The sequence below is a fragment of the Chinchilla lanigera genome, unplaced genomic scaffold (assembly GCF_000276665.1).
Source record: "Chinchilla lanigera isolate Chin_1 unplaced genomic scaffold, ChiLan1.0 scaffold00095, whole genome shotgun sequence".
Lineage (NCBI taxonomy): Eukaryota > Metazoa > Chordata > Mammalia > Rodentia > Chinchillidae > Chinchilla > Chinchilla lanigera.
In genome coordinates, this window is record NW_004955496.1 from 1,369,462 (window position 1) to 1,379,694 (window position 10,233).

Below are 10,233 nucleotides of genomic sequence, written 5' to 3' on the forward strand. Positions count from 1 at the left end.
TCAAGCTGGCTGTGGTGGCATATCCTTGTAGGCTACTTGTGAGGCAGGAGGATTGGTTAAGCACAGGAATTCAAGGCCAACCTGGAGAGCACAGTGAGACCCTGTCTCAAAAAAAAAAAAAATACTGTACCACTGTTGTAGTGGTGTATTGCTATGTAACAAAACACCTTAAAATATGATCTAAAAGAAACTCAATCCTTTCACATTCCCAGTTCCCCCATTAGACTGACCAGACATGAGGCAATTTTATGCTGGTCTTTTTTTTTTTTTTTGGTACCAGAAATCGAACTCAGGACCTTGTGCTTGCTGGGCAGGTGCTGTGCTGCTGAACTATATCCCCGGTATTATGCTGGTCTTACTTGGAGTCTATCTTGCAGTTGAAGCCAGACCCAGCTGTGGTTGGAAGTAGGGTCATCCAGGGCAGGGCTTCCATGGGCTGGGCCAAATCTGACTGGACATCTGCTTTTGTAAATAAAGCTTTATTGGAACACATCTATGTCTGTTTTCGTGCCCTACGTGGCTACTATTACTACCGAGCCAACTGGCTGTGACAACGACCCTGTGTCTTGCAACATCTACATACAGACACTCCTCATCTGATGACCGAGCCACGTTCCTGTGACTAGGTCGTTAAGTAAACTGGTCACTAAATGAGGACTTGTATAGCGTATGTACATTACAATATTCAGAAAAAAGAATTCAAAAGAAACTCCAACTTGATGACTTAGCTTTATTTCCATAACTCTTACAGGCAGTACTGTGCTGTACAGTAGAGCATAAACTATGTACAGTACAATCAGCAACAACTACAGCACTGTATAAATAAGGTGTGCTGTACAAAAAAGACAATGAGGCTCTATCAGCAAGATGTACAGGACTGTACTAAAGGAAGATGGGCTGTAAATCCGAGCACTACCTAAACATACAGGTCGTTAAACAAGGACAGCGTCTGCAGCAAACTGGGCCAGGCAATAAGACCTTGCCCTTTCTCCCAGATTACTAGTTCTTCATCCGGATGTGGTGGAGCAGGTCTGCAATTCTAGCACTTGGCAGGCTGAGGCAGGAGGATCACCGGCCTGGACTATATAGTGAGTTCAAAATCAGCCTGAACTCCATAGTGAGACCTTGTCTCAAAAAAAAAAAAAAAAAATGTTCTTGAGGCAGGTGAAAATGGGCCTATGGGCAGCCTTTGAGAGGAATCATTAAAATAGCGGGGCCCTCAGGCTATCAGCACAGGCCGGGTGAGACAGGAGCTGAAGGAACACAGGCTTCTGTCTCAGTCTGTAGATCCTCCCTCCTGCACCTTGGAAAGGTAGGGCAGGAATGGGCGAGGCACAGTCAGATTTAGATTCCCCTAAAGTGAGGGGCTCTTGGGAGGGCAGTTCATTTGCACTGGTGTCCTGTCAAATAGGAAGCAACTGGCGTGGTCTTCTGGCACTGGGGCCACACAGGAGTACAAGAAGCTATGCCAACAGGGCTGTGTGTGTGTGTGTGTGTGTGTGTGTGTGTGTGTGAGTGTATGCATGAGCCCAGGGCCTTCACACTAAGCTACATCCCTAGACCTTTTTAGTTTTTTAAATTTCACAACAGGGTCTCACTAGTTACCAAATGCCAGAGGTTGGGCTTGAACTTGCAATTCTCCTGCCTCAGCCTTCTAGACTGGTGGGATTATAGGTGTGGGGTCATCCCTTGACAGATGATCTTTCTCCTTGATGAAAGTCCAGCCTGGAGGGCCGCCTGCAACCCAGAAATGAGCAGCCATCAGACCCTGAGTCCCGGGCATCTTCATCTTGGCTTCCTTGCTCCACAAGAGTGAGGAATAAAGGTCATTTAAACCACCCAGTTGATGGTTACCTCTTACAGCAGCCCAAGCTGAGATGAAAAACAAAGCTCCTGAATATTATTTTTTTTACTTCCAGTTTAAAAGTAGTGCTTATCACGTTTAACTTGCATTGCTTAAAGAGATGAAATTTTCGCCTTGGTAAGGTCTTATTTTGCTCTCCCCTATGTCCACACACAGAGCTGGCCACACAAAGAGCTAGATTCAACAAGTTTTACATTTCTAAAAACAAAATGCAGAGTATTTACAGGTTCAAAGTCTCATTTGTTTGTCTTTTCAGACGGGGTCCTGCCACGTAGCCCAAGCTGGCCTGAACTCACTGCAATCTTCCTGCCTCAGCCTCTTTCCTCAGTGCTGGGATTACAGGCATGCGCCACCATGCCAACTTTCCAGAATTAAAACTGATAAGCATTTATAAAAAAACTTTTGAGGTACAAGTCATTATCACACATGTACCAGGTATCAGAGGTTCTTTCACCACAAGCATCCTATGTACGTTGTGATAACAGACCAGAGTCTGGGTTAATTCCCAGGCATGTGCCAGTATTTAACTGGAGGGGAAAAAATGATTCTGTACCATCCGCTGCTGCTTGCCCATGCGTAACCATTCTCACCGTAACAACTTCAGCCCTGGAAAGAGACGCAGAGTGCCTGGGTGCCCCTTGTCCTACCTTGGGGAAAAGCAGCTACACAGAGCCATACCCAACACTGCACAGGATTTTCAAAGGTGAGGACAGAGCCCTCTGTAACGTCCAGGAACCACCGCTCCTAATTAGGGTTAAAATGCTAAGTATGTCATTAAGCGGCTGAAAACAAACTGCATCTGCTTAAGCATATGGAAATTTTCTGCCTCCCAGGGCAAAAGACCCCCTTCAGGCCTCTAATAGAATTCACAGGCAATTGGTGGAAAGAGAAATACTAGATTACATTCACATGTCCTTTAGGAACCTGTCAAGATTACTCGGTCACACACAGAACTGGATTCAATAGAAGTGTCACTGCTTTTTTATAAAATCAAGACCCAGCAGGGTTGAGACTTCACGCTGGCCACTTGGCACGACTCGGTTCCCATCGATCAGGGCGAGCAGGGCTCTTCGCTACTCCAAGTACCAGACCCCAACAGCAGTGCAGGGACGGAAGGAAGAAGTCAGCATCAGTGAAACACCCGAATACAGAAGTTTTAAAGCAAGGGAAAATTGCAAGTGGCTCGAACGAAGTGCATATTTAAACTGCGTCGCATGGGCTGATGGCACAGGCAACCGCTAAATAATTTTCAGAAGAAATACAATCTCGGGGGCTAAGCGGGGGAAGCGCTGAAATTTTATACAGTGTGCTTCCAATTTGGACTCAGAGTATCAATCTTATGCTTTGAAGACAAAACGGCACGGAAAACATCCAGTTATTCAAATTATCTTCATGAGATTTTTAAATCATCTACAATGTTAGAAAAGTAAAAACCACGAAACTTAAACCATTTACCATGTGGACAACTCTCCGAAAAGGATGTACATTTTCCTGCTCTTGCGTTCTCAAATTCTCAAGTTAGCCCCTTTCTCTTCTTGCTGAAACTCCGATTGTGTCCACCAGTTAAGATCCCGGGTTCAAACCTGTTAAACTGTGGGTCTGGTTTGTCTTTTCAGACAGGGTCCTGCCACATAACCCAAGCTGGCCTGAACTCACTTCTATCCTCCTGCCTCAGCCTCTTTCCTGTTTCCTCTAGTACCTACAAGTTGCAGGGTGTCAGACCCCGGACCAGCAAGGATTCATGCTGGGCTGGCAAATTTTCTACTTTTGTGTTGTTTAGAGACAACATAGTTGTCTTGCTTCATAGTCTAGGCTGGCCTTGAATTCACAGGGACCCTCTTGCCTCAGCCTCCTGAGTTTTGGGATTACAGGTATGTACATCAGCCCTAGCATTTTAAAAACTGAAGACGAGTTAAGTACTTAACTTTTAAGGCATATTGTTATTGAACAGCATTATTTTAAAAAGTGTCACCAGGCGTGGTGGCACACACTGGTAAACCCAGCACCAGGGAGGCTGAGGCAAGAGGATCACTTCAAGTTCAAGGCCAGCCTCAACTGTACAGTGAAACCCTGTCTCAAAAAAAAAAAAAAAAAAAGAAGCAAGTTTAAGACTCTTACACCATCAAACAGAAAAAAAACCACAAAACAGATCATGCAGTGTGACACTGCCCGAGAATGAAAGTGAACTTCATCTGCCTTAGAGGTCAAAGCTCTTCAACTATACCCTTGTAAGATTTTCACTACTGTGACCAAACCTCCCACAGGTAACCTGGAGCCATTCAGTTCTCAGGATGAGTAGGTACCTCGGGGGCCCTAACCCCTCTCCACTGTCCAAGACCGACTGTTGGAATAGGGGGTCTCAGCTCTCACCTGCCCAGAGAGCACAGAATAAGGTACTGACTTTAGGTCACTAATGCACTTTGGGCACCTCCAGCTCCAGGTGCCATCTCTAGCTGTGCATCTGAGCACCTGCTCCCACCTATAAACAGTAGTATCACAGGGTATTTGTGCTCTTAGGCAGGCACGTAGCAAACCTGCCCTGGGGCTGAGGCAGGAAAATCACCTGGAGTTTGAGGGCAGCCTGGGCCACACTGAGCATTTGTCACATAGCAGGTGCAATGCCTGTGCTGAAGGAAAGGTCATTTCTGGCTTCTCCATTCCCGGGCTTATGCAAATAGCCTGAGGGCCTTTGCGCCCACTGAGACAGGAAATAAACCTGGCTGAGAACTGATCTTGGAACGCAGCGAGCTTGTGTGCCAATACCTGGGCCACCTGCAACACCCTAAGCACTGAGATGAGCCATCAGCACATTTTCCTAAAGTCACCAAGAACAGCGTTACAAACAAAAGGTCCATATTTCAATGTTCTGACCAAGACCAACACCCAGTGTAATCTGATTTTTGTAAACCTGTGACCTAAGGTTTTGTTTGCAGCGCCAGTTCATGAATGAGCTTGGGTCTCCCACAGGCCATCTTTCAACAGAGATAAGAGGGCAGGAAGATGGAGTAAAAAGGTTTCCAAGAGAGGTAAAGTCCAAGGTGTTGGGCCTGCTGCTGTAAAAGACTCAGAAGGCTGAGGCAGGAGGATCGCACACATTCAAGGCCAGCCTGTACTACACAGTGGGACCCAGCCTCAAAGAGGGGAAGACCACAAAAATGAAGTGGGATTCAAGCTTTAGAGAGCCATTCTTCTCAAAGCACTTCCACAGCCAATGGCGGCACACACCGGAAAACCTAGCTACCTGGGAGGCTGAGGCAGAAGCACAAGTTCAAAGCCACTTTTCCACTGTGGAAAACTGTCTCAGAATAAAACTTTAAAGAGGGCTCAGGTGCTGGTGCACGCCTGTAAATCCTCAGGTGGGTGAGGCAGGAAGACCAGGAGGCCAGCCTGGACTACAATGGGACCCTGTCTCAAAGGGGTGGGGTGCAGCTCAGTGGCCGGGCACTTGCCAGCTTCTGGGCCACACAAACAACACTCTGGGTCCCAGGCTGTGTGCTCAAGCAGTGGCCAGAGCTGCCCCGGGGAACCCACGCAATCTCTGTGACCCCAGCACTGCTTCATAAAAAGCAACAGCAAGCAGGGGGCCTCCACCAAACCCGCACACAGACAAAATATGAGAACAAACACCACAACAAGCCCTTCCACGTTTTATTACTCCAGAGCTTCATCTTTTATTTCGCCTTCTGACTCTGTGCTTGTGCCTTCAGCACTTTCACCACGATCTTCTGCTCTTCAATAAGGAAAGCGCGCTTGATCCTAGGGAGGAAACAGTCGATGAGCAGCTTCCCAAAAGGGAACGTACTTATTATCTAACACAGGACAAGTACTACACAGGAACGGAGCAAAGGACTCAAAGAACCCAGAAAAGTAAGTGAAACTCACAAATGCCATGTGCAACTAAAGGCTGAAACCACTGCCTGGAGCCTCTTGGCCATGTGCTGCTGGGGCAGGGCCACTTCCGGCAGGCACTCTAAACCTCAGCAAGGAGCCCCACCCCACTGTCCTGACACAGCCCCCACAGGTGACACCTCACCGACAGAGCTTCTTTATTATTAGGACCCTGGGCACACAGATATAACTTGATTTGCCAATGTCTTAGAATGTTTTAACCACATTATAAAACCAGCCATGTGCCTGGAACTAAAATTAAGAGACAAAGGGGGCAGAGCCTGGTAATTTACTTTGATGTAATCATGAAGTCAAGGTTCAGAATGCAAGGCCTCAGTCTTTCTTGGGATTTTTCCTTAGAACCTAACTAATAAGCGTTCGTGGAAACCGCAAATATCCTTTGCAACTGTTTTGTGGCGGGAAGTTTGCAAGTAGCCAATCCAAGAGCGGTACTCAGTTCTCCTTGCAGCTGATCGGCTGCTGCCCTGGAACCCATCTGTGCAGATGCACCGCACTCCTGCATCCTAACAGGTTGCCTTACAGTGTGTAGCTATCTTGAGTGTTTTTGGTTTTGTTCTCTTCAGAGCCCTAAGGTCCCTAAAGTGCAGCCAAAATGTCCTGCTCCTTCTAAGGCTTTATTAATACAGTATTTTATTAAATTAAATGACAGAACTGTGGGAGACAAAGCATATTTAGGGTTTAAACTATAAAAACATTATAGCCATTTCTGAAATTCTCATTTCTTTCAGTTTGTGGGTACTCTAGAAATGCAACACCCAGAAACTTCAGGGATCCACTGTAAATGTCTCCGTGGTGTTGGGTTCGAGCGAGTTTGGGAGTCAAAGACTAGTAAAACTCAAGCTCGAAGCTCGAACTCCCTGCTCACTTTCTGCTAACACCAGTTGTGAACCTGCGGCCGCCCTCTCCTTCCCCGAGCGCCCTTTCTGCCTCTCATCCAGATTCCACCTCCACTGCCATCTCCCTGACTCCCAGGTACTCCAAAACGAACGTCTCCACTTGGGAGAGCCTTTTCCCATCCCTCACGGAAGTCCTGCTTGTTCAGGGTGACACACCTGAGCAGCCCTCACTATATACCTTCAGGTGCCGTGCTTCAGGCAGCATGGTGTACAGTCACACCAGACCACCTCCCAGAAGCAGCCATGAGCTGGCACCCAGGCCTCCACTGTGCAGCCCCCGCCCCTCACCTCCTCCTCAAGAGGGGCCAGGATGGGGGAGAGGCAAGACGGAAGTGCAGGTAAACCTGGACTTCACTGGCACTGCTCCCTGCTAGTCTCCCTCTTAAAAAGAGGGCTGGGCGGCTGTGCCAACCTCACCATCTTAACCCCCTTTCTGGTCTCAGGTACAGGCCACTTCCTCACCCTTCCAAGGACATGCTGCCTGTCCCACCCATCTTTCACTGAACAAAGGGTTTCACTACCCGATCTGTATTTCAAACGCATTGGAGTTCTTTGCAGCATTAAAAACCCACCATTTCCCACACATTAAAGAACCGAGCTAAAAACCCACCTCTTATTCCATAAGGCCCTTCACAGCCTTGCCTTCTACCCGCTGCCCAGCTCCCCTACCCTGCTCCAGCCTCACCACACACTGTCCTGTCCCCACTTTTAAGACCTTGCACCCTCCACTCACCCAGGATCAAATCCCTGTCGGATGCTTTTATGCGCTCCCCCTACAAAACCAATGTCTGCTTCTAGGGTAAGATTGCCCCCAAGTCCCGACATAATTCACCTGAGTATCACTGACTGCTCTGCGCAGCACCAGTTATCCTTGGTCACCAAGGGCTTTCAAGCACACAACTGTTTAAAAGGAGCTACTCCCCCCCAGTCTCCGAGACACCCAGCACCCGGGGCAACACAGGCCTCCACGCTGATTCAGGAAGGCTGCCTGGCTCCGGCGCCCTACCTACCTGTCACGGACACACTTGGCACACATGGAGCCGCCATAGGCCCTGCTGACGTGCTTCTTCGTTTTAGACAGTCTCATGAGAACTTTAGGCCGCACAGCTCGAACCTGCACAGGGAAGACACAAGACCGTCTGCCTGTGCTGTAACAGCAACAAATGCTCCCCGATTTTACAGACACGCAAATGTTAACAAAGTTCCAAAGAGACTCGGTACTGATTTTATCTGAAACACACTGCGCTCAACTGATCATAGTAATTTAAGAAAAGGTCTACGTTCTTGGCACCTGGATCTTGGATGCTTAGTAACTCTCAGTCATCTTAGTGATGACTTTCCACACATCTCCGTATCACACCTCCAGCCCTCCTCAGGAGTAGAGATCACTCACCCCGCGAAGTCTGCCCGGGCACACACCGCATGCAGATTTGGGGGCCTTCCCAACCTTCTTGGTGTAGAGGTAAACAATTCTATTCCCTGGGGTTCGGGATCTAAGAAGAAAACAGAGTGGCTTAGCATTCTACAGTGTAAACAACAATACTATTTCTAAATTTTGGAAATACTTACAGCCTAGTTTTGTTAGAGGCGGTGTTGTAGGAAAGCCTACGACGGTACGTTAAGCGCTGCACCATTGCGAAAGCCTAAATTAAACATGAAATAAAGTCAAGCTTTTCCATTACAAATGTAACTTGAAGTTTAAAGCATCTTCACATAATTTATACAGTGTATATTCTTACACACCACACCCTCGTTTATCTAACAAGGGCCCACCGGCTGGAACCACTGGCGGTACAGACAGCTCTGATCACTTTTATCAAAGGTTTTTCTTACAAATAAAAGACTAAAAAGCAGCCTGATGGGACAATCATGCCCGTACCACCAGTCTCAATATAAGTAAATGAAGTTGGCAACGGTGTCCAAAAACCTACGCCCAAGAAAGCTGCAGAACCACCGAGCTCTGAAGGTGAGTGCTTGGCTATACCGTCTACTGGCCATACAAAGCCCATGTAGCTCATTTCCTTTCCTCTAACTTAGGATTTCCACCTGGTTTCTGCCGCTGCCATTAGGATTCAAAGCCTCGATCTCGCCCAACCCAGTGCCGGGCGCGCTGTGGGTCGCTCGGGATTCTAGGTCTTTTCAAAGCGGCGTTCAGTCCAGGAAATCTTCCTCTTACAACTCACTGGGGTACTAGCCGGGTGTCTTCGCACTATGGTAGCTGTTTCCCCCCGTTCACAACTTAATGTTTTTACTTAGTAAGTCGGCGATGCTGTACACAGACAACCTGTCACAAGCGCCTAACACTACACCTAAACCGAGCCATCACACCCCAAAACTAACACGGAGACCAACACAAACGAGCCAGGAGGCCCCTGCTCGCGGGCAGCCCCCCTTAACCGTCTGCTCCTAAAACGCAAGCCCTCCGGGAAGCAGCCACTCGAACCTGCCGGCTACCGCCCTTCCAAAGCCTGAAGACTTTTAGGACCGCGGTGTGAAAACGTGGACACTAAGATCAGAAAAGGCTCGGCAACTTCCCAGGCTCAGCGGCCGAACCACTCGTCCCGTCTCCTGACGCCGCACGGCGAAGTTGGCAAAGCCCTGGGTTCGGCTCCGCAACGCTTCACAAGGGCTGCCAGGATAAAGCGGCTTCCGAAGCTAAAGCTAAAGACCTGTTCACCACAAGCCTCCCCGCTACACCTCTTAGCCTTACGCTAGCTCAAAGAACTGCCCCTGAGAACGCCCAGATCCCGCAACAATTCGGATGGCGGTCGATTGTAAACAGAATAAGACAGGGACAAGAAATACACAGCCATACCTCTAGGTACCGTCCCCGGAAGAGGAAAAAGGAAGTGCTTAGAAGTTCAAAGGTCAAATTCTACTGCACAGGACAGGAATTACGTCAGAACAAGCGGCCTAGAAAGAGAGCCGCCATGCTGTACGGAAGGCTCGGGATTGCATAGCACCGCCATATTGTACGGAGACCTCAGAGGGCGGGAATTGGCCCTAGCAAATGCAGGAGAATGCAAGCAAAGACCTTCGGGGAATCCATGTAGAAGCAAACACAAATGACACAGGAGAAGAAAAGGGCGGAGGAGAGACAAAGTAAACTTCTTTGTTTTGGTCTTTTTTTTTCTTTTTGAGACAGGGTTTCACTGTGCAGTGCAGGCTTGAACTCACTTTGTAGCCCAGGCTGGCCCCGAACTCAGTGAGGATCCTCCCGCCTCAGCCTCCTGAGTGCTGGGATTACAGACATGTGACACCAAGCCCAGTTTAACTTCTTTGATTTGCTTGAGCGCTACGACTAGTTGGACCCGGATTTAAACCCCACAGGACACGCCCTGAGGTGATTTTCAAGAACCTTTCCTAACCCTGCCTGCTTTTTGGTCGTTTTATTTCCAAGCATCCGTTTAACAATCACATGAGGGTTTTGGTCCAGTACCTGCTAATTACCGGCAGTGTTACTTCTGGACAGGGAAAATGGCAGCGAGTACTCGGGAGGGTGCTGTCCTTGGAGTGCCGAGCACAGGGTCCCCAGCAGCGAGGATTCTCCTGGAGACTTCCGGA

The 10,233-nt window shown here is 48.4% G+C and overlaps 1 protein-coding gene across 1 annotated transcript; it reads right to left on the bottom strand.

Annotated features, from left to right (window-relative positions):
* Positions 1–5,497: 5,497 nt before the first annotated feature.
* Positions 5,498–9,510, bottom strand: Rpl34 (ribosomal protein L34). The gene is made up of 5 exons (XM_005406197.2): positions 9,485–9,510; positions 8,239–8,312; positions 8,063–8,162; positions 7,680–7,783; positions 5,498–5,620 (listed from the first exon to the last, which is right to left on the bottom strand). The coding sequence occupies exons 2-5, from the start codon at positions 8,301–8,303 to the stop codon at positions 5,536–5,538; spliced, it is 354 nt and encodes a 117-aa protein (XP_005406254.1). The 5' UTR covers positions 8,304–8,312; positions 9,485–9,510; the 3' UTR covers positions 5,498–5,535.
* Positions 9,511–10,233: the final 723 nt, after the last annotated feature.